We start from the raw sequence: 23512 nt of genomic DNA, 5'->3' as shown, positions 1-23512 counted from the left end.
AAAAAAAACATGAAATACCTCCTCGAACAACCGGTAGTCAGTCAGAATATAAGTATGAACCAAAAAACTGTAGTGTTGTAAAAGAATGCATACATTTTTTCTTTAGTATGATTTAGAAAATGCCATACAATCGATGACACAGTTTAGTGAACATTCGGATTACAAACCTCCTTAGAAAATAAAAGCCACGAAATGGCGCTTTGTCAACTCCATAAAATAATACTAACGCATGGTAAGATGCCGTACCGCAGCTAACAGGAGCACAACAAAGCCAACAGCAAGATGGGACCAAGCTGTGGCTGCTCTGGCCCCGCTACCCTGGCAGTAGAATCGATCGCAGTTGCCCCCAGTAAACCTTTGGTACTGTTGCTTTACGTCCGACCAGTTGCACAGCCCCACGCTGCACCAGTCAAGCATGATAGGCTTCTCATTGAGGAAAAATATCACCTTTTCCGGTTCTCTCTGTTCGGCGCACCTGTTTCAGAAACGAAAGAGTTATATTTTAATGAAATACTTTGGTTTGCCACACAGTAGCAATTGCTAATGCTTTCACATTGTGTACTTACTGGTACTTCACTGCAGCTATATTAGCCGCAAACGGGATGTCACTCGAAGTGTATTTGCGGTTGCGCATGAACGGAAAATTGTCCGCCCGAAGAGGTGTAGAATCGCGCTTTGCACCGAGGGCGGCCAGGAAAAGTTGAATTTCTGTATCGTGCGTAAAGTACGCCACCACCGACGGATCATCGCGGGATGATAGCTGGCGAAGCATATCGGCCATCGCATGACACGCAAGATCCTGGCTGCGGCTATACCCGTAGCTGTTGCGATAAAAATACGCAAGATCTTCCTTGTACTCGAGCACCCGCACCTGATCCTCGGTGAAAGCGGTACAGAACGGACTGGGACGTGCAATTCGCCATGCCTGCTCATATCGGCAAGCGTCCCACATCACTTCGATCTGCTCCACGCTCAGATTGTGCCGGAAGCCGAGCCTCTGCGAAATGTCAGACACCGTTCCTGCGAATAGGGCGGAACGTATGAACTTGTTCACTTCCGAATTTTCATCTCGCGTGTCTCGGTTCTTGTTCTCTCCATAATCCGGACAGGAGTCGTAGGGTTTGAGCAGCAGGTCCGGATCCGTTGCCGGCGTTGGTTTCACGCGTTGAGCTTCATCACGGCCAAAGAGTCCTTCGGCGAACGCCTTGAAACTCGCCTCTGTGCGCTGGGTCGCTGTGTGGCGGAACTGGAGAACAAGAAAAAGGGGGAAAAAATATCAGTGAACAAAATCTCAGCCAACAACAGGAGATGGAACACGTACCGCAAACTTGGACGGTTGATACCCGCTACCAAACACCTGCCAGTATTTCTCCTTGGTGCGCACCGCAAGATACTTCAAATCTTCCCAGCCCTGTTCGGTTAGATGTGAATCGTACTGTACGGTTATGTTCGGGTCCCAGTGCCAATTTCGCAGCATCTCCAAATCCTCATCACACATGCGACCATTCACCAGGGGATTGTTCCGCTTAAAGTAATTGTCCATGATGGAGTCTTGCAGCTACCGGAGAGGATGTATCACATTTAAAGATTCTTTATTTTACTGTTGAAACCACACAACGCTTACCAGCTTCAGCTGCTTCGGCATTTCGAGGATATCGTTCTTACCCGGTAGTCTTGTACCATGGCGACTTAGCAGCCAAAATTTTACCGGCATACAATCTTCGAAGAGGGATAATATTACATATGGTGATCTACCCACCGCGAACTACCAAATAATGTTTAAACCTACTTGGCACAATATGCTGCCGATCGGTATCCGGTGCGCGGATCAGCTCGTACACGGTTTTGGTAGCAAAATGCTTCACTTGTTTGCGCTCGGTATCATCGTTGTAGCAGTACGACTCGCAGCACGTGCTACGTTGCGCTGCGATGAACTGCACGAGACAGTACAGCAACAGGATCGCTTGCAATACTCGCGGTATCATTTTCGGGATGCTTTTGGAAGAGAAAAAAGTAATAGAATAGGATAGGAAAATTACTGACAAATGCCGTCCTATTTGGACGGTTTTTAATTCACCGAACAGAGAGCTCTGCTTGCCATGCATCATTATGAATGTCACGGTGGCAATATCTTATCGAACGTGAAAATCGCGCGATCCACATGTTACCGAAAACAATAGCCTCCACATGGCGCACACATTGGCCAAATATCATCCTATTCCGTTCACAAGCCCCATCGTTTGATAGGCTATCGCCCTATTTGGGTGCTTTTATTATAGCCACCCAGGCACTCCTGTTTCTCTTCTCCTACTTCTTTCGCTGAACCGTTTATGAGTGTCATTTTTAAATAATATTTTTGTTTGGTTATTAAATTTCATTATTATTAACGTTTTTGAATATTGAATAACGTTATTTGATAGTTTTGATTTATCCTTACTCAGTTGAGTTGGGATACGATAAAGTCATTTGAGTTGCTCCCCTTTCCCTACTATCCCATAGCCTTATCCCATTTATCCTAAGAGATGAAAGTGGCCAATCGGCCCAAAATCTCTTTAACAATAAGAACAACAACGACAACATTTGAATTGTTCTGTCGTTGTGTGCAATATGCCGGGTATTTAAAGACAAAGTCGTTTGGCGCGATTCTCATACATATGCCTATGGAAAATTGCACTTTTAATGAGTTAAATGTGTCTTCCTCGCGGGTTGATAAAATTTTACTTAAATCTGCAGCTATTACGCGGATAGGAAGGATAATAATTGAGGAAGGGTTATCATGCGGGTGCGGAAAGAGGACAAACCAGGGTGGAAATCGAACAAATAGGAAACTGAATTAAACTGCCGAACTGCGGTTATAAGAGGGCCTTTACGACCTCCGAAGAGTTGAAAGTGCTACAGGTGGACTATTGCGTAAAACACTGGAAGGGATATTGAAAGGAATGTAATTCAGGAGCAACAGCAGGACCCAAAAGGAGAGCGGCAATAGGGAAGATTGAATATGGGAGCGGGGGACTTTCAGATAGTCCAGATCAAGTAGCCGACATCTGGACTCATACCCGGGCAGAAGGGAGGTGATCCATACTGATGGATCTACTTACATTAAACCTGGTGAACGATCGCATTCGGTCAATACGATCTGAGGCCTCGCTGGGGATGACCACACCACTAAATAATACCCCAAAAGAAATCTGACCAGCGGAGCAGTACAAGATTCTCAAGCAACGTGTATTAGAGAAATCACGAACAATCGGTCTCAACAAGCCCAGGGTCCATCAAGATCCGCTGACCACCGAGACGATTTGAGGAATGGAGGCATATGCCCATGTCTTGAACGGCTGTGACACGATTGACAGGCTGAAGGTGGAGGTGTGCGTTGGGATGGGTAATTAGAGTTAATAATTTAGTACTCCGAAGCAACTGATACAGCTTCCACTCATACAGGAAGAGCAATCGCCTCGTATCTGTATTACTATTTTCGATGAGTTAAAAGGACTTCAATTTAGAGGTCTGAAAACATGAATGTTCTATTTAAGACAGGCCCTCACGGTAACATTGCTGGGAGAAAAGTTTTCCTCTGATTTTTGATCTCAGTCTAGTTGGCAGCAGAGATACCCCTAGCGTAAAACATATCTTCTCATTTTATGATCATTGTTATTGACTTTTGACCACAAATGATTCGAAAGAATTCAATAGGTCGATCACTCAACTCTAGATCATTACTACACCTAATAGAAATTTATATCAACATGAACGTCATCTTTCTATCTGATCATCATTCTGAGTTCTGAGCAAAAGCAACTAACAGATCTTGGTAAGCGTTTGCAAATTATCTTTAAAAATAGTGAAAAAAATTAAGAGTGAATCAAAACTTTAAAAATTATTATAAACAAATATACCTTGCGAGAAATAAGTTTAGAAAACCAATACACGTGGGAAGCAATTCGAATTGATGGAACATTGCCAAACAGACTCAATTCCTGATCATACCCGGTACTGAAACGTGGTCCAATAATGGACAACCCCTGCAGCTCTTCATGCGGAACATTTATCTTTCACAAGTTGTTGAACCGCAAAATTAATCCGCTCATTAAACGAGACCCATTGACCCCACCCGAAATCCCCATCACTGCACACAATTGGTATGAAACGATTCTTGGGCGCGATCATTCGGCAGGCGACAAATATGTCTATGTAGTTCGCACCAATTATGAGATCAAATTGGAACAAACCAGGGGGTTTCAGGGTCTTGTTGTACCCGTTATCAAGCAGATCAATATTTATCTCTCTCTCCGCCGGCAAGTGAATAATAACGCAAACATGTTTCAGAATCAACCTTCCGAACAGTTTCGGGCTGAAGCAAATATTTGCTGTGTGTTTTAAAAATATTGTACATGATTAAACACTAACTGCACTGTATTGTTTGTGTGTGTGGTTTTACCAACCTGTCTCATGTCTCGCACGCACCATCCAAAATATGTTTGAAATAAAAACGATCCCCACCACAAGTTCATTACATCATGCTTGATAATTTTGCCACTCATTAGCATACGCAGCGTCAATGTTGGGGTTCTGCGTGCCTTTGCATGAACGAATAAATACATTTTCAAATCCATAATAGCTATTTTAGCACCAAAACAAAACTATACGCTAGGCTTTAAAAAAATGTGTTTTGTTTTCATGTCGCGATCATCTTTTCTGACCTTGATCCTCTTCTACATACACACACATATATCGGTACCGGCCACCGGTAGATTTACGACAAAGGTAAGAGTCGGTCCACGTTTGTGTACTGTTGAAGATAGCGTCGATGACATAATGTTTGTGGTAAAGCGCATATATGATCATACAGTGGTGATGATCGTCTAAACGAGCGTTCCTATGCGATCACAATCGAAGTCACATTACCCACAGGTAATGTTAGCGATCATTGTGGTCATCATCATCATCATCGAAGGGAGTGGCTGGGTTGGCTAAGAGCAAAAGAAGCGTTCCTAGATTACCACCAGACGACACCACGCGAGTAACATTCCGCTACACACTCTTCTGCAGCATTCCATTTTGACTTCTTCTCTACACCTTTTTAACCGGTTTGTTCTATGTGTCTCGTTTCTTTTACCTGGTACCCCCTGCGGGCAACATGAAGCATACGCGCCTCGTGAAAGAACCATTTCTTTTATGCTAGTGCAGCAATTTATGCTCAATTCTATTGAAATGGTGTACACCCATTGTTGTGAGGTGCATTTCTTCAAAGTGGATCAAAGGGTTGTATTTCACTTGTGCAGTAAAGAAAGGAGTTAAAAAAAAGCACACTTTTTAAACGATCCACGAAGTGGAGGAGTATACATTAGGCCACATTATGTACGAGTGACGCGCGTGATTCACCTGAACAACACAATCCGTAGATTTCGAAGCTGCTAAACCACAACCGTACTCTGTCACGCCACTACTTACATTTTGTGTTGCAATTTCTTTGCGCCCACATACGTTTAATGTGGCGGGTATTAAATAGTACAAAACGTACCACTTGAGACGTGTATTCAAGCTGGAAAGCTGATAATATAATTATCCCTCTAGCATCGGAAACAACGACGATCGCGACGAACGATGAGTTGCATACGGGCAGACGTTTACGGGCGATCGACACAGTGCAACGAGGCCACTGCACAACAGACAGCTTTAACGGACGGGAGTGAACTGAAAAACGTTACATGCGCACCGCCACCTGAACTGTCTGGACGCACTTCGCGGGTAAACGGCAATCTTGTGTGTTCGGGGTGTTGTCCTAACGTGCGTTTGCCCTTCGCATTCATTCGACTCATGTGTGGTGGGTTGGGGAAACGTCCTCTCCTTTCTCGCTTTCTCGCAGGGCTTATCATACCTAAGCGGGTTGATCGTATGTACCTTTCCACCCACTTTCTACAACGGATGAATGCGTTAATGTGTTCATCTCAAAGTGGGATTTTAAAATGACCTCAGCATCAGCTACACATTGCAATCGTCTGCCATTCGTTGGTTAGTTCAGATAGATAAGATAATACTTGCATTACATATTAAAAGAAAAACACAGAGAAAAAGGTTTTTTTTTTCGTTATCAATATTATTGTATTGCATGATGCTTTGTCTTTTTCCTGTCCTTTAGAAATTATTAACTAAACTTGAAAATTAAATGTATCCAACCCCCTGTCTAACGAGATCGTAGATCGTAAAAATTAAACACATTCGCAAAATCCCCCTTTTATACTTGTGGATGAAATGCTTTATGGGCCTGCGGGTGGATTAATTGTACTGAACACAACAATGTTTTGACCATCATCATTTCGCTGCATGAAAAGTAGACCCTTAAGAAGATATGTCTGCAATAAATGCAGAACTTAATTTGTATGCGCGATTTAATCGACTTCCTCCATGTGCGACAAATCCTCCGAATCATCGACCAGCGGTGGAGCGTCTCCAGAGGCCGGTGCAGCACTGCTGCTCTCTTCTGTCGTCATTGGCTCGTCGTCGTCGATACCCAGACCCAGCTTGATCATACGGTAGATGCGGGACGCGTGGTTTCCAGGTTCGTCCAGCGAGAAGCCCGACGAAAGGAGTGCCGTCTCGAACAACAAAATAACCAGATCCTTCACTGCCTTATCGTTCTTGTCCGCATCCGCTCGCTGTCGCAGCGTCTCGACGATGGCATGATCAGGATTGATCTCCATATGCTTCTTGCCCGCCATGTAGCCCATGGAAGATGAGTCACGCAGCGCCTGTGCCTTCATGATGCGTTCCATGTTGGCCGACCAACCGTACTGCGACGTTACGATACAGCAGGGCGAGTCTACCAATCGGTTCGATACCACCACCTTCTCCACCTTGCTCTCCAACACCGACTTCATCACCTTGCACAAGTTCTCGAACTTGGTCTTGTCCTCTTCGCGCTTCTTCTTCTCAGACTCATCTTCCGGCAGCTCCAGCCCTTCCTTCGTCACACAAACCAGCTGCTTGCCCTTGTACTCCTTCAGCTGCTGCGTAACGTACTCATCGATGGGTTCCGTCATGTAAATAACCTCGAAGCCACGCTTCTTCACACGCTCTACAAACGCCGAGTTCTTCACCTGCTCAATGCTCTCACCCGTAATGTAGTACACTTGTGACTGGTTCTCCTTCATGCGGCCAACGTAATCTGCCAGCGAGCTGAACTCGTCCCCAGAAGCTGACGTGTTGAAACGCAACAGATCGGCCAGCTTCTGACGGTTCTGGCTGTCCTCATGCACACCCAGCTTCAGGTTCTTGCTGAACTGATCGTAGAACTTCTTGTACGTCTCCTTATCCTCGGCCAGCTCCTCAAACAGCTCCAGACACTTCTTCACCAGGTTCTTGCGAATCACCTTCAGGATCTTGTTCTGCTGCAGCATCTCGCGGGAAATGTTCAGCGGCAGATCCTCCGAATCGACCACTCCCTTGATGAAGTTCAAATAATCCGGAATCAGCTCCTCGCAGTTATCCATGATGAACACGCGGCGCACGTACAGCTTGATGTTGTTCTTCTTCTTCTTGTTCTCGAACAGATCGAACGGCATACGACGGGGCACGAACAGCAGCGCCCGGAAGTCCAGCTGGCCCTCAACCGAGAAGTGCTTCACCGCCAGATGATCTTCCCAGTCGTTGGTCAGCGATTTGTAAAACTCGCCATACTCCTCCTGCGAGATGTCGTCCGCATTGCGCGTCCAGATGGGCTTCGTCTTGTTCAGCTCCTCGTCCTCGGTGTACTTCACTTTCACAGTCTTCTTCTTCTTTTCCTTCTTATCTTCTTCCTCGGCGTCCTCCAGCTTTGGTTCTTCGTCCTTCTTGTCCTCTTCTTTCTTCTCCTCCTCGGCCTCATCGTCGCTCACCTCCTTCTCGCGCTCCTTCTCCACGAGCAGCTTAATCGGGTAGCCGATGAACTGGGAATGTTTGTTCACAATCTGTTTCACCTTGCTCTCCTCCAGATACTCCAGCTGATCCTCCTTGATGTGCAGCACGATCTTAGTACCGCGACCGAGTGGCTCACTGGAATCTGAACGCACCGTGAACGATCCGCCAGCCGACGATTCCCACACGTACTGTTCGTCGTCGTTGTTCTTCGATGTCACCACCACCTTATCAGCGACCAGGTACGCCGAGTAGAAACCGACACCGAACTGACCGATCATGCTGATGTCCGCGCCAGCCTGCAGCGCCTCCATGAACGCCTTCGTGCCCGACTTGGCAATCGTACCAAGGTTGTTCACAAGGTCGGCCTTCGTCATGCCGATACCGGTATCGATCAGCGTCAACGTGCCGGCTTCCTTGTTCGGGATGATCTTGATGAACAGCTCCTTGCCCGATTCCAGCTTCGAGGGATCCGTCAGCGACTCATATCGGATCTTGTCCAGCGCATCGGACGAGTTCGAGATCAACTCACGCAGGAAGATTTCCTTGTTCGAGTAGAACGTGTTGATGATCAGTGACATAAGCTGAGCAATCTCAGCCTGGAATGCAAAGGTCTCGGCTTCTGGTGCTTCCGGCATCTGGAAAGACGAAACAAAAATAAACGTCGTAACATAAAAAAAGACCTCGGAGACCAATACTAATCCCATGTAACACACGACCCAGAAACAAAGACACACTTTGAGGACGATTCCTTGCCTGAACCGTATGCCCTTAATTAGTCAGCATGACATATCGATTTCGTTACCGTACCACACCACATGCTGCCGCTGAATATTGCTTGCATTCTACAATTTTCAACACTTTTCAGACTACATTGACATGGAATAATCCTTCACCAGGAATGAATGATGAAACGCAAGGAAAGAATTAATCATCGAGAGGGATGTACGATGGACTTTTCAGCGAAGCATCTGTCCAGTTTTGCCACACAATTCTACACATTGATTACACACTTTTTGTTGCAAATGCTTACCTTTGATGAGTTTTTTGGCTTTTCCTACGGTAAAGAAACAATCAATCTCACTTTCACTCAGCTTTAGCTTCTTTTACAACTACAAGTTGTGTGGTGCACTGTCTTTTTCGCTGTACTTGCCGCCACGTGCTTTCTGCAGACCGATTTTATAGATTACCAAAGGGCTTCTGGAAATTTTCAACCGCACTCTGCTGCTGCTTCAATCTTGCGACCGGCAAATGTTCGTGTCGAGCCGACGCCAGCAATTGGGGTGGGGATGGATGAACTTTTCTGCTACCCACAAAATGCTCGACTTTATCATGCAGTTTTGACGAGATTTGAATTGACCGCTCAGGGTGGTTTCGAAGAGCATCTGCCGAAAACATATTACGGATTTAAGTTATTTAACATTACGGGCTTAAGTTGTTTAAGCCTTAATAACAATAATGTACACGATGGATTTGTCGTTCAAGATATATTTTTTTTGCCTCTATTTCGTTTAACAAACTGCCAAAATGCTCCAATGGCAACGAACTCCCACTTTGTTTTGGGTGGTGTGGATGTACAGCAACACTCAGATAGCATAGTGTTATTTGCGTATTGTACAAAAATGTATTATGCCCTTTTTCCATAAACAATCACATTTATTGTTAATTGTTTTCGTTAAACCGAAAAGCTAGGTTAGGGTTATCCGCGCCAAAAAGCTCGCCGGCTTCGCAATTGACAGCTCGATTTGTTTGAAACAGGGGAAGTGCAGGAACAAATGTTTCCCCAGACGGATGAACACAATGCTTCCAAAGGAGAAGTTAGGGCGTTCGGCTATTTCCTGTGGATTGTTCGGCTAGACTGTACATTTGCAGGCGAAACGCTCTAGAACCGTCTGGAACATTCTAGAAGGATCTCGACGGTTCGGAGGGACTGCTTCCGTTATCGGTCTCGCTCGCATGCCCAAAGTGACAGCGATGACGAACAATTTCATGTACGTGTAATTAATTATCGTAACACGTTTTCTCGAAGTTTTATTTAAGAACATTTTGTTGATTATGTTGAACTATTTACGATAGTTAAATGTCTTCGTATTTTTCGCAGATATTCTCAAAAATTGCCGGTATTTGCGATTGTCGTTGTCATTGGGAATTTTGACAGTTGTTTGTTTACATTCATGTCAAACGCAACATTCAAAACATTATTTTCCTTGTCCGTTCGATACCAAAATCGTTTGAATGATCATGTATAGTGATTTGAAATATGGTGAAGAGGAAATATGGAATTGAGATGCATAACGATCTTAAGTGATCCAGGGACAAATAATGTATTATTTCTTTTTACCTTCAGATGCTGACGCTGACATGCTTTTTTTACAAAACTTTTATTTATTTAGTGTAATAAAAATGATCGATAAAACGTTAAAAACTTGTCATTAGGTAAAAAAAAACCTAGGAGAGCGTTAGCGCGGAATGTGCTTGTGCATTTTCCGACCTGGACGGAATAAAGTTACATTATCGGAAATACTGTTCAAAGAATTCCTCCCCGCTATTCTGCTGCTGCTTCCAAGTGAGGTAAGTACGGTGGTAGCTGAATATTCTGTTTGCGCTCAAACGACAACAAATACCGCAACATCGGTAATGTCTGCCGTAGGTAGCGTCGCAAATCGTCAAAACTTGGCCTATCGCTGGCATCCACATCCCAGCAGTTTATACACAACTGGTATAGATCCTCATACATAAAGCTCGGACGTTCAGGTTTCTGGCCGGCGCGTATCGCTGCAAACAGATTGTCCGTTGTCGTGGTGCCGTAAGGCGTGGCACCGAGACAGCAACACTCCCAGATCAACAGTCCAAACGACCAGACGTCACTTTTGGTCGAGTGGTTCTGGAATTTGATTACTTCTGGTGCGTGCCAGCGTGCAATCGCTATCGCACTGCCCGTATCTTCGGCGTACAGCGGTGGTCCAAAGGCGCCTACTTTTACCTCGAACTTGGTATTCACGTACACGGTACGGGCACATAACTTTTTACTCACGACCTACAAAGAATTTTAAATCAAAAATAAAAATTGAATTCAGCTCCAATTCTCTCGTTGAGTGATGTACCACCTACATTATTGTCTGCTAAAAACTGCATTCCATCGCACACCAGGCAAAGAATATTGACCACAATCTCTTCCGACACGGTCGAAAACTTTACACTATTTGCATTGACCGGCACGCGTGCGTTCAGCAGCGTCTGCTTCAGTGTGGTTTGCATCTGCTCGAACAGCAGATAACACCAGTCGGGCGTAACGCATACACCGTAAAACAAGATCACATTAGCGTGCTCGGTCAGTGCCGTTAACCGTCGGAATTCGTTCAAAAACGCTATTTGATCGACGCTCTCCATATCGTCCGTAATGACATGCACCTGGGCTGGCATATCCTGCTCCTGGAGCTGCAACGATCCAAGCAAAATGTCCCCATACTTTCCACTGCCCAGTACACGATTAATATCCAGACTAAGGTACTTCCGAGCGTGATTTTTTGACCCATCCATCCCATCGATAATGTCGCGCAGTTCCGCTTCAAATCCTCGCTGTTCATAAATGTCCGGCATATAGCCGTTGTTTTCCACCTCCAGTATGGGGCCTTGCAGTGTTAGTTCGTGATGGTCACCAAATGGTCGTGTGTTAGCAGCAGGCGTTTTGAAGTGCAAATAAACGTACAGAATGATGGCCCCCGTTAGAACGATGCCGAACAAGATGCAGGCGGTGGTCAGAATCGTGATAAGAGTTTCATTACGCTCTGAAATCATACATTAAGGTATACATTAATCATACAAATCAAGATTTTCAACTTGAGTCGTTTTTTGGGATTAGCATAAAACCTGCAACAAATAGAACCTTACCAATTTCGACCGTTTTTAAATTCACATGATGGTGGTCTGGGTACTGATGCTGCTCGTGTGTCGTCGTGGCGTACCGTACCTTCACCATATGGTTGAGGATGCTCACAACACCGATCGATATATGGACGTGCGTACGAGCCGTAATTGGCGGATTGAAATAACTTCGATACTCGCGTCCATCGCCCACGGTGAACTGTAATGATTCGTCCTCCTTCATCTCCAGTTCGGCTGCGATATAGTACGGTACTTTGTTTTCCTTCGACTGCTGGAACGTGTTCAGCTGACTCTCGTCGATCTGCTGGATCAGTTCGCTATTGACATAGTGCACCACCACGCGGTAGTAATTGACCGGTCCATTATCGTTCGTTGCTCGCGGAATCTCTATCAGTATGGTCGATTCAAACCGGCGCAGAATTATAGGCTCTTCGGGTTCCGGATCCGGACGTCCGATTTCTGTACTACCCGCAATACTGGACCTTCCACCGGGACCTTTTGGTGAAACGGATATCACCGTTATGTTGTACTCGGTGCCTGGCTGTAAGTTGGACAGCTCAAATCCGGTTGAGACGTTGTGTACCGACCATCGTACGGGATATATCCGGAAGCTGGCATACGTACGCGTGACTTGGGCTACGATTTCAAACTCATCTATCATCACCCCATCATCGGCCGGAAGATCCCAACGGATTGCTATAGTATCTTCTTTCTGCTCGCCATCAATGCGTAAATTACGCACTGGTCCGGCCACATCAACACCCGTTTCATAGACAGCTTGGGCATTTACTCCTCCACAGTTTTCGTCCGGTTGCTTGCCACACTTCAGATCACACTCGCGATCTTCGACAATGCGCGTTTGGATTGTGTTGGTGCAGCTACACCGCTGCCCGGACAGCACAGCATATCTAAAGGAGACAACAGAACGAAAACAATTATTTTCTCAACCATTCATAACGGTCCGCCGAAAAAAGGTCACCATGAAGTATTACCTATGGAAACTGTTCTCACAGTTGTCGACACACTCATCTCGGTTTTCCGTCGTCAGCTCCAACCTAGCAAAACGATCGCGCTCATAACAACCAAAGTAAGCTCCTTTTTCTGCTGCATCTGCTATGCTAATGAAGACGGTTAGCACTGCTAAGCATAACAGCACAAAAGTCCGCCAGCGACGACAAACGACCATCGGGTTGACCGCCAATCGGGTAGATGGCATCTTTAACTATCCACTGTTGACACACTTTTATGCTGCCATCCCGAATCAAACCCTGACCGTATTAAACACACACGCAGGCAGAACTAGCTGCGATTGCTAACTTCAACGATGTACTTCCTTTAATGTTTACTGCGCACTCTAATTGCACCTGATCACACCCTAAAAGAACGGAGCCAGCACGATAATGCCGCTGGTAATAGATGCACTTTGTCTATAGGCTGCAACGACAAATGGTGCATCAAGATCACGTACAACAGATCGAGTGAGGTATTCGACACACACGCACACCTGACGGGTGTGTATCGTTTGGCCGTATGACTGTAGCAACCGTTGCTATCCTCCGCCTGCACCACCCATGCTGCCCGCATCTTCCACAAACATTCTTGTGCGAGATGAGAGAAAGAACTCCGTGGAAAACAAAGCACGATCAACATCATCGCGTCAACAAACTTTACCTGCGTGTGCGTGTGAGAGCATATGCCAAGATCTCTAAAGATCACGCAACAACCAGGGCAAAAGGTTTATAGAACTGAAAAAGTTGTTTGCGACTGTGTTGAAAATAATAAATTAACCAACTTTTCAGTTTAATGTTTCACTATTTGAAGCAATTCTTCTTTTTCATTCATAGAATTGATGGAATCCAAAACTGGCGAAATCTTCTTAGCCGTGTTCGAGAAGAACATGCTCAGAAAGTTTTTTGCATAGCATATATAAAAGGACAATGGAGGAGCTGCTACAATGAAAAGCATTGCGAGTTGCACAACGAAGTTACTTTCGTACAGCGGATTTGATTCACCAGGCTTCAGTTGGGCTGGCTATGTGAAATAAAATAAAATGTTATATTGACTTCACTGTTTAAATGACCAAACACTGATCACATTTACCAGCAACTAATACATCAGGTAACAGAGTTCACGCAAGTGATATAAGAGAAACAAGGCCCAAGTCAAGCAAATTAATTTTAGAACGATTAAAAATATTTCTTTATTCATTAGGCATTGGATCCGCTAAAACGCGGTTGAACTTAAAATTGTTCCAACAATCAATGGTAAGGGATGTGGTTAAACAAATTAGGCTATGTATGCAATCAGCAGAATACTAAGAAATAATTAACGAAAACTACATTACATCTGTATCTCTTCCATACACTGCGCTCACTGGACACACTGTTGAATCCTATTGTTTCTTCACCCACCAACCCTGTTACCCATAATATCAAAACCTATCTCGCGTTACCGCCTTTTTTCATAATTCAGCCTTTGGAATTGTTGTACAAATATTATCTAGAGACTGGCATGTGTGAAACGCTTCTCATGGATAACGGAAGCGTAAGCTTTTTCCCTTACTATTGACGATTTAATCGACTTCCTCCATGTGCGACAAATCCTCCGAATCATCGACCAGCGGTGGGGCATCTCCAGAGGTCGGTGCAGCACTGCTGCTCTCTTCTGCCGTCATTGGCTCGTCGTCGTCGATACCCAGACCCAGCTTGATCATGCGGTAGATGCGGGACGCGTGGTTTCCAGGTTCGTCCAGCGAGAAGCCCGACGAAAGAAGCGCCGTCTCGAACAACAAAATAACAAGATCCTTCACTGCCTTATCGTTCTTGTCCGCATCCGCTCGCTGTCGCAGCGTCTCGACGATAGCATGATCAGGATTGATCTCCATATGCTTCTTGCCCGCCATGTAGCCCATGGAAGATGAGTCACGCAGCGCCTGTGCCTTCATGATGCGTTCCATGTTGGCCGACCAACCGTACTGCGACGTTACGATACAGCAGGGCGAGTCTACCAATCGGTTCGATACCACCACCTTCTCCACCTTGCTCTCCAACACCGACTTCATCACCTTGCACAAGTTCTCGAACTTGGTCTTGTCCTCTTCGCGCTTCTTCTTCTCAGACTCATCTTCTGGCAGCTCGAGCCCTTCCTTCGTCACACTAACCAGCTGCTTGCCCTTGTACTCCTTCAGCTGCTGCGTAACGTACTCATCGATGGGTTCCGTCATGTAAATAACCTCGAAGCCACGCTTCTTCACACGCTCTACAAACGCCGAGTTCTTCACCTGCTCGATGCTCTCACCCGTAATGTAGTACACTTGTGACTGGTTCTCCTTCATACGGCCAACGTAATCTGCCAGCGAGCTGAACTCGTCCCCAGAGGCTGACGTGTTGAAACGCAACAGATCGGCCAGCTTCTGACGGTTCTGGCTGTCCTCATGCACACCCAGCTTCAGGTTCTTGCTGAACTGATCGTAGAACTTCTTGTACGTCTCCTTATCTTCGGCCAGCTCCTCAAACAGCTCCAGACACTTCTTCACCAGGTTCTTGCGAATCACCTTCAGGATCTTGTTCTGCTGCAGCATCTCGCGGGAAATGTTCAGCGGCAGATCCTCCGAATCGACCACTCCCTTGATGAAGTTCAGATAATCCGGAATCAGCTCCTCGCAGTTATCCATGATGAACACGCGGCGCACGTACAGCTTGATGTTGTTCTTCTTCTTCTTGTTCTCGAACAGATCGAACGGCATACGGCGGGGCACGAACAGCAGCGCCCGGAAGTCCAGCTGGCCCTCAACCGAGAAGTGCTTCACCGCCAGATGATCTTCCCAGTCGTTGGTCAGGGATTTGTAAAACTCGCCATACTCCTCCTGCGAGATGTCGTCCGCATTGCGCGTCCAGATGGGCTTCGTCTTGTTCAGCTCCTCGTCCTCGGTGTACTTCACTTTCACAGTCTTCTTCTTCTTTTCCTTCTTATCTTCTTCCTCGGCGTCCTCCAGCTTTGGTTCTTCGTCCTTCTTGTCCTCTTCTTTCTTCTCCTCCTCGGCCTCATCGTCGCTCACCTCCTTCTCGCGCTCCTTCTCCACGAGCAGCTTAATCGGGTAGCCGATGAACTGGGAATGTTTGTTCACAATCTGTTTCACCTTGCTCTCCTCCAGATACTCCAGCTGATCCTCCTTGATGTGCAGCACGATCTTAGTACCGCGACCGAGTGGCTCACTGGAATCTGAACGCACCGTGAACGATCCGCCAGCCGACGATTCCCACACGTACTGTTCGTCGTCGTTGTTCTTCGATGTCACCACCACCTTATCAGCGACCAGGTACGCCGAGTAGAAACCGACACCGAACTGACCGATCATGCTGATGTCCGCGCCAGCCTGCAGCGCCTCCATGAACGCCTTCGTGCCCGACTTGGCAATCGTACCAAGGTTGTTCACAAGGTCGGCCTTCGTCATGCCGATACCGGTATCGATCAGCGTCAACGTGCCGGCTTCCTTGTTCGGGATGATCTTGATGAACAGCTCCTTGCCCGATTCCAGCTTCGATGGATCCGTCAGCGACTCATATCGGATCTTGTCCAGCGCATCGGACGAATTCGAGATCAACTCACGCAGGAAGATTTCCTTGTTCGAGTAGAACGTGTTGATGATCAGTGACATAAGCTGAGCAATCTCAGCCTGGAATGCAAAGGTCTCGGCTTCTGGTGCTTCCGGCATCTGAAAAAAAAAATAAAATTGATTAAAACCTTATTACAATTCTTTACACACTACGACTAAGTGATAAAATAAGTCTAATAAGCTAGTTATTACTCTTTCGTTGGTGAATCGTTACACCGAACAGAATGAAAGATTAATTTGTACGTAATATAAACAAGACATATTTTGATTTAGACCTTTGGAGACTTTTCTACTGTTTGTTCCGCAGTAATCATCACTAATCATCAGAAATTAATCTTCATTTGGGTTAAAACCCTAAAAAACATTTTTTATTAACATGTTGAATAAACTGTTTATAGATGTGTTGAAAGCTGTTTTATGATATAGATTTTTATATGTAAAAGAACGAACCAGACCATACTCCTAGTGCTCTTCGATTAGATATTTCTAATGAAAAAAACATATCTTCGAAAGGAGGTTATTTGAAGTTTTAATTTGAAACACCAATGTATGGACAACTGCATCGCTAAGCAGTATTTTTATTAACGGAGGAACGATCAGACCCTGTATGCAGTCTTTTCCTGAATTACACGAATAATGCGTGCCAGAGAAATTAGCGTAACTCGGGAAACTGTGCATCAAAGCAGGAGTAATATTAAAATTTGAATTTTCATTAACTCACGGTAACGAAACTGCTTTTACAAAAGCATCAAATTGCAAACCTATTTTCTGCATTCGCAGTTCCTCTTCACATGTTTAACGATTTGACGGAATCAATTAATCATCTACTGGATATTCGCATACGTACCTTGCTAACTTTAAGTGATGTATTCGCTCAACAACCAAACAGTCAATTCGGAAAATTCGGTTCTCTTTAGACCGGATGCAGAAATATTTCCTTAGATTCACACGCACGGTATCGCACTTCACTTGCTCAGATCTTCTCGCGGCTAAGTTTTTCTACAGAATGAACACTCGCCAGAGAACACACCTGCTTTAATATAAATGTGTGCATCAGTATCTAGCAGTAGCGAGATCTTTCTCGAAACGGAACAGTTTGCTATGACCGATGGTAGATGTGCGATTTCTTTCAGTTACTGCAGCTGTCACTATGCGCGAGAGAGACCGATAACGGAAGCAGTCCCTCCGAACCGTCGAGATCCTTCTAGAATGTTCCAGACGGTTCTAGAGCGTTTCGCCTGCAAATGTACAGTCTAGCCGAACAATCCACAGGAAATAGCCGAACGCCCTAACTTCTCCTTTGGAAGCATTGTGTTCATCCGTCTGGGGAAACATTTGTTCCTGCACTTCCCCTGTTTCAAACAAATCGAGCTGTCAATTGCGAAGCCGGCGAGCTTTTTGGCGCGGATAACCCTAACCTAGCTTTTCGGTTTAACGAAAACAATTAACAATAAATGTGATTGTTTATGGAAAAAGGGCAAAATACATTTTTGTACAATACGCAAATAACACTATGCTATCTAAGTGTTGCTGTACATCCACACAACCCAAAACAAAGTGGGAGTTCGTTGCCATTGGAGCATTTTGGCAGTTTGTGAAACGAAAAAGAGGCCAGAGAAAATTATATCTTGAACGACAAATCCATCGTGTACATCATTGTTATTAAGCCTTAAATAACTTAAGCCCGTAATGTTAAATAACTTAAGTCCGTATTATATTTTCGGCAGATGCTCTTCGAAACCACTCTGAGCGGTCAATTCAAATCTCGTCAAAACTGCATGATAAAGTCGAGCATTTTGTGGGTAGCAGAAAAGTTCATCCATCCCCACCCCAATTGCTGGCGTCGGCTCGACACGAACATTTGCCGGTCGCAAGATTGAAGCAGCAGCAGAGTGCGGTTGAAAATTTCCAGAAGCCCTTTGGTAATCTATAAAATCGGTCTGCAGAAAGCACGTGGCGGGAAGTACAGCGAAAAAGACAGTGCACCACACAACTTGTAGTTGTAAAAGAAGCTAAAGCTGAGTGAAAGTGAGATTGATTGTTTCTTTACCGTAGGAAAAGCCAAAAAACTCATCAAAGGTAAGCATTTGCAACAAAAAGTGTGTAATCAGTGTGTAGAATTGTGTGGCAAAACTGGACAGATGCTTCGCTGAAAAGTCCATCGTACATCCCTCTCGATGATAAATTCTTTCCTTGCGTTTCATCATTCATTCCTGGTGAAGGATTATTCCATGTCAATGTAGTCTGAAAAGTGTTGAAAATTGTAGAATGCAAGCAATATTCAGCGGCAGCATGTGGTGTGGTACGGTAACGAAATCGATATGTCATGCTGACTAATTAAGGGCATACGGTTCAGGCAAGGAATCGTCCTCAAAGTGTGTCTTTGTTTCTGGGTCGTGTGTTACATGGAATTAGTATTGGTCTCCGAGGTCTTTTCTTATGTTACGACGTTTATTTTTGTTTCGTCTTTCCAGATGCCGGAAGCACCAGAAGCCGAGACCTTTGCATTCCAGGCTGAGATTGCTCAGCTTATGTCACTGATCATTAACACGTTCTACTCGAACAAGGAAATCTTCCTGCGTGAGTTGATCTCGAATTCGTCCGATGCGCTGGACAAGATCCGATATGAGTCGCTGACGGATCCCTCGAAGCTGGAATCGGGCAAGGAGCTGTTCATCAAGATCATCCCGAACAAAGAAGCCGGCACGTTGACGCTGATCGATACCGGTATCGGCATGACGAAGGCCGACCTTGTGAACAACCTTGGTACGATTGCCAAGTCGGGCACGAAGGCGTTCATGGAGGCGCTGCAGGCTGGCGCGGACATCAGCATGATCGGTCAGTTCGGTGTCGGTTTCTACTCGGCGTACCTGGTCGCTGATAAGGTGGTGGTGACATCAAAGAACAACGACGACGAACAGTACGTGTGGGAATCATCGGCTGGCGGATCGTTCACGGTGCGTTCAGATTCCAGTGAGCCACTCGGTCGCGGTACTAAGATCGTGCTGCACATCAAGGAGGATCAGCTGGAGTATCTGGAGGAGAGCAAGGTGAAACAGATTGTGAACAAACATTCCCAGTTCATCGGCTACCCGATTAAGCTGCTCGTGGAGAAGGAGCGCGAGAAGGAGGTGAGCGACGATGAGGCCGAGGAGGAGAAGAAAGAAGAGGACAAGAAGGATGAGGAACCAAAGCTGGAGGACGCCGAGGAAGAAGATAAGAAGGAAAAGAAGAAAAAGACTGTGAAGGTGAAGTACACCGAGGACGAGGAGCTGAACAAGACGAAGCCCATCTGGACGCGCAATGCGGACGACATCTCGCAGGAGGAGTATGGCGAGTTTTACAAATCCCTGACCAACGACTGGGAAGATCATCTGGCGGTGAAGCACTTCTCGGTTGAGGGCCAGCTGGACTTCCGGGCACTGCTGTTCGTGCCCCGTCGTATGCCGTTCGATCTGTTCGAGAACAAGAAGAAGAAGAACAACATCAAGCTGTACGTGCGCCGCGTGTTCATCATGGATAACTGCGAGGAGCTGATTCCGGATTATCTGAACTTCATCAAGGGAGTGGTCGATTCGGAGGATCTGCCACTGAACATTTCCCGCGAGATGCTGCAGCAGAACAAGATCCTGAAGGTGATTCGCAAGAACCTGGTGAAGAAGTGTCTGGAGCTGTTTGAGGAGCTGGCCGAGGATAAGGAGACGTACAAGAAGTTCTACGATCAGTTCAGCAAGAACCTGAAGCTGGGTGTGCATGAGGACAGCCAGAACCGTCAGAAGCTGGCCGATCTGTTGCGTTTCAACACGTCAGCTTCTGGGGACGAGTTCAGCTCGCTGGCTGATTACGTTGGCCGCATGAAGGAGAACCAGTCACAAGTGTACTACATTACGGGTGAGAGCATCGAGCAGGTGAAGAACTCGGCGTTTGTAGAGCGTGTGAAGAAGCGTGGCTTCGAGGTTATTTATATGACGGAACCCATCGATGAGTACGTTACGCAGCAGCTGAAGGAGTACAAGGGCAAGCAGCTGGTTAGTGTGACGAAGGAAGGGCTCGAGCTGCCAGAAGATGAGTCTGAGAAGAAGAAGCGCGAAGAGGACAAGACCAAGTTCGAGAACTTGTGCAAGGTGATGAAGTCGGTGTTGGAGAGCAAGGTGGAGAAGGTGGTGGTATCGAACCGATTGGTAGACTCGCCCTGCTGTATCGTAACGTCGCAGTACGGTTGGTCGGCCAACATGGAACGCATCATGAAGGCACAGGCGCTGCGTGACTCATCTTCCATGGGCTACATGGCGGGCAAGAAGCATATGGAGATCAATCCTGATCATGCTATCGTCGAGACGCTGCGACAGCGAGCGGATGCGGACAAGAACGATAAGGCAGTGAAGGATCTTGTTATTTTGTTGTTCGAGACGGCGCTTCTTTCGTCGGGCTTCTCGCTGGACGAACCTGGAAACCACGCGTCCCGCATCTACCGCATGATCAAGCTGGGTCTGGGTATCGACGACGACGAGCCAATGACGGCAGAAGAGAGCAGCAGTGCTGCACCGACCTCTGGAGATGCACCACCGCTGGTCGATGATTCGGAGGATTTGTCGCACATGGAGGAAGTCGATTAAATAAGCAGCATTGTGTAGATACCCCTGTTTACTGCCAGAGTCTGAGCTAGTTAAGTAAAACTATCATCAAAGATAATTCGGTTACGCTAGTTAGTTTTTGAAAGATTAGCTTCACTATCGTTTAACTCGAACTCGTTTTTATCGAACAGAAGCGAATCAGGTGTACGTTGGTACGTAATGTTAACTTTATTACAAGTGACCATTCACTGTGTACCTACCGTGTGTACAGTGGAAATTCTTTGAAGGAATTTAAATTTCAAGTCTCACTAAGTACTTTCACATTTAACCTGATTACCCTAACTTTTCCAGATGTTGGCTTACTAGAAATCAGCTCGGTTGTTATATTCATTTAGGAATCTTACATTGTTAACAATAGTATTTACTGGTCAGGTTATGGTAAAATGAATACTGCTTATCCGCGTTCTAGCGGAAAATTTTGTGTGAAGAATACATTGAGAGGTTTAAACACATTTGTATTTGTTGTTTGATGTGGATCGAAATTTTGGTATGAGAAATTTTCATTACAGTATTCAAAGAATGACATTAATTGTTTTTGTTGCAACGATGCTACTACTGCATTATCTATTATACAGGAACCTGAGGAAAGTATATGAGAAATGCATAACTTATAAAAGCTAATGTAACCCACCATTCAACCGACCAACTCTGATGTATCTAATTCTGGTTCAAATGGCAGTCATGTTCTTATCCAAAACCAGTAGTGAGATAAATATGTTCATATATTCTCATTTCTACCTCACCAGTGTCTCATTTAGGTCGAGGTTGACACATTTTGTGTGTCACAACTTTCGACAAACTTGTACTATAGCGATCTTGGCTGGTTTGTGTATGTAGCTAAATGTCATTAAACCATTCAATAACAATAAACCGTTCCTGGTGGAGAAACATAAAGGGACAAGGTATAATTTTACCGGGCCATTTAAAATGGAACAAACCGATAGGACGCCCAACAACATCATAGTGCAGATCGTCGATGAGTACCGAACGATATTACAGCAACAGATAGCTCTGCATCTAAAGCGCCAGCGAGATAAAATAGTGCGGATGAGACGTCGGTTCCTCTCGAAACTGGTGCACCGTTTGTACCGGAACTACGCACTGTACGTTCGTACTAGGCGTTATCTGCTGATGGACGTTACACTGATTAATACAAGACGGGGTAATGTTCTTCGGAAACACCATCGCGTACTTTGGGACTCACCGCCCACCAATTCCGAGCATGAGTTTAGCGATGAGCAGTTCGAACAGTGTCGCATGAATTATGCCACATTTCAGTATTTGTTTGAAAAGCTAGAGCCTGAGCTGATGCGAATACCTCTGCTGTTGTCGACAAGGTTGAAAATAGCGATAGCAATCTACGTTCTTGGTTCCGGAAAGGATTACGCGTCGGTGGGCACAATGTTTGGTGTTAATTCGGCCGCCGTGCAGGAATGTGTGCAAATGTTTTGTCGTTCTGTGATAAATTTATTTCGAGACAGCGTAATCAAAATGCCGCTAGATAACGATAGCATTAAAGATGCCGCGAATGAGTTCGTAGCATTTGCTGGGATTCCACAAGTATTTGGAATTGTGGGATGCTTACATATTCCCATCAGTCAATCAGGAAAGGAAACGGAGCAGTACATCAACAGTAAAGGCTGGAGTTCCATCATACTGCAAGCGGTAGTAGACAGTAAGGGAAGGTACCGTATTTCGTTGTAGAATAGTTGTATCGATTGTAATTTTCATGGGGAATTAATCTTTGACAGCTTTGTGGATATATCGTGCGAACATCCAGGACGCACGAACGTTGCCGATATGCTTGTAAACTCTACATTATACCAACGGATGGAGCCATTGGAAGCAGTAAGTTACGAACCAAGAAGTTTCGATTTCTTTTATAATAAAAGAAAACTCTTTCTTCGGTCATATTTTCAGCCTCATGAAACCATTGACGAATTCAATGTTCCACCTTTGCTGTTGGGTGATGGTAAATATCCACTGCTTCCGTGGCTAATAACGCCTTATCCATTGGGTCAAAGTATGCCCCATGCTGAACGCTCCTTTAATGTGTATGCTGCAAAAGGAAGAAGCTGCATCACTAAGGCATTTGATCGGTTGGTTGGACGCTGGAAGGTGTTGAATCGTTCCATAGACCTCGGTACGGTTTCTGAGGTGATCATTACCTGTTGCATACTGCACAATATCGTCGAACAGCTCGATTCCCCGTACCTAGATACATGGAACGAGTGTCACAATGAAGAGGACGTTGCACCAGAACAGCCACACTGGGATTGCCAGATTGTGTCTATTTACGGGGAAGAGGTGAGAAACCATTTGTGTACATATATGTACGACCATTTCCCTCTTATCGTGGATGACGAGGACTGAGAATATTCGCAGAGGTTTTTAATAACAATTTGAACAAAAAAAAAAAAAAAATACCCCACTGTGTTGATACGAAACAGCTCCATTTATTTGCTTTTACGTTACTATTTTACAT

At 45.4% G+C, this 23512-nt stretch overlaps 5 protein-coding genes across 7 annotated transcripts; 2 read left to right on the top strand and 3 right to left on the bottom strand.

Moving 5' to 3' along the window:
- Positions 1-182: 182 nt before the first annotated feature.
- LOC128300355 (multiple inositol polyphosphate phosphatase 1) lies at positions 183-5672 on the bottom strand. 3 transcript variants are annotated; one of them, XM_053036381.1, is made up of 6 exons: positions 5452-5672; positions 1790-1995; positions 1625-1719; positions 1322-1558; positions 567-1246; positions 183-475 (listed from the first exon to the last, which is right to left on the bottom strand). In XM_053036381.1, the coding sequence occupies exons 2-6, from the start codon at positions 1983-1985 to the stop codon at positions 223-225; spliced, it is 1461 nt and encodes a 486-aa protein (XP_052892341.1). In that variant the 5' UTR covers positions 1986-1995; positions 5452-5672; the 3' UTR covers positions 183-222. The 3 variants fall into 3 exon arrangements, with proteins under 3 accessions (XP_052892341.1, XP_052892342.1, XP_052892340.1); XM_053036382.1 differs by having other exon boundaries at positions 5522-5672; XM_053036380.1 differs by lacking the exon at positions 5452-5672 and having other exon boundaries at positions 1790-2109.
- Positions 5673-6086: 414 nt separating this feature from the next.
- On the bottom strand, positions 6087-9098 carry LOC128303919 (heat shock protein 83-like). The gene is made up of 2 exons (XM_053041006.1): positions 8927-9098; positions 6087-8531 (listed from the first exon to the last, which is right to left on the bottom strand). Exon 2 carries the CDS (start codon positions 8529-8531, stop codon positions 6390-6392), a length of 2142 nt encoding a protein of 713 aa, XP_052896966.1. The 5' UTR covers positions 8927-9098; the 3' UTR covers positions 6087-6389.
- A 1252-nt stretch (positions 9099-10350) lies between these two features.
- On the bottom strand, positions 10351-13024 carry LOC128303918 (putative inactive tyrosine-protein kinase Wsck). Its single transcript, XM_053041005.1, has 4 exons — positions 12771-13024; positions 11785-12686; positions 11005-11681; positions 10351-10930 (listed from the first exon to the last, which is right to left on the bottom strand). Exons 1-4 carry the CDS (start codon positions 12992-12994, stop codon positions 10439-10441), a joined length of 2295 nt encoding a protein of 764 aa, XP_052896965.1. The 5' UTR covers positions 12995-13024; the 3' UTR covers positions 10351-10438.
- A 5271-nt stretch (positions 13025-18295) lies between these two features.
- On the top strand, positions 18296-21473 carry LOC128303920 (heat shock protein 83). Its single transcript, XM_053041007.1, has 2 exons — positions 18296-18472; positions 18868-21473. Exon 2 carries the CDS (start codon positions 18868-18870, stop codon positions 21007-21009), a length of 2142 nt encoding a protein of 713 aa, XP_052896967.1. The 5' UTR covers positions 18296-18472; the 3' UTR covers positions 21010-21473.
- Positions 21474-21917: 444 nt separating this feature from the next.
- LOC128304401 (putative nuclease HARBI1) lies at positions 21918-23400 on the top strand. Its single transcript, XM_053041588.1, has 3 exons — positions 21918-22712; positions 22779-22875; positions 22948-23400. Exons 1-3 carry the CDS (start codon positions 21955-21957, stop codon positions 23398-23400), a joined length of 1308 nt encoding a protein of 435 aa, XP_052897548.1. The 5' UTR covers positions 21918-21954.
- Positions 23401-23512: the final 112 nt, after the last annotated feature.

Source organism: Anopheles moucheti, chromosome 3, assembly GCF_943734755.1.
Source record: "Anopheles moucheti chromosome 3, idAnoMoucSN_F20_07, whole genome shotgun sequence".
Lineage (NCBI taxonomy): Eukaryota > Metazoa > Arthropoda > Insecta > Diptera > Culicidae > Anopheles > Anopheles moucheti.
Note: the sequence above shows the minus strand (reverse complement) of the source record. Positions and strands in the feature narration are given on the sequence as shown.

Coding starts and splice junctions, on each gene's coding strand:
- LOC128300355 (XM_053036380.1), bottom strand. CDS start 2,108: ATGATGCATGGCAAGCAGAGCTCTCTGTTCGGTGAATTAAAAACCGTC. Junction 1,559..1,624: donor TGCCGAAGCAGCTGAAGCTG/GTAAGCGTTGTG, acceptor CCTCTCCGGTAG/CTGCAAGACTCCATCATGGA. Junction 1,247..1,321: donor ATCAACCGTCCAAGTTTGCG/GTACGTGTTCCA, acceptor CTTGTTCTCCAG/TTCCGCCACACAGCGACCCA.
- LOC128303920 (XM_053041007.1), top strand. CDS start 18,868: ATGCCGGAAGCACCAGAAGCCGAGACCTTTGCATTCCAGGCTGAGATT.
- LOC128303918 (XM_053041005.1), bottom strand. CDS start 12,994: ATGCCATCTACCCGATTGGCGGTCAACCCGATGGTCGTTTGTCGTCGC. Junction 11,682..11,784: donor TTTAAAAACGGTCGAAATTG/GTAAGGTTCTAT, acceptor GTATGATTTCAG/AGCGTAATGAAACTCTTATC. Junction 10,931..11,004: donor AGTTTTTAGCAGACAATAAT/GTAGGTGGTACA, acceptor AATTCTTTGTAG/GTCGTGAGTAAAAAGTTATG.
- LOC128304401 (XM_053041588.1), top strand. CDS start 21,955: ATGGAACAAACCGATAGGACGCCCAACAACATCATAGTGCAGATCGTC. Junction 22,713..22,778: donor GTAGTAGACAGTAAGGGAAG/GTACCGTATTTC, acceptor AATCTTTGACAG/CTTTGTGGATATATCGTGCG. Junction 22,876..22,947: donor GGATGGAGCCATTGGAAGCA/GTAAGTTACGAA, acceptor TCATATTTTCAG/CCTCATGAAACCATTGACGA.
- LOC128303919 (XM_053041006.1), bottom strand. CDS start 8,531: ATGCCGGAAGCACCAGAAGCCGAGACCTTTGCATTCCAGGCTGAGATT.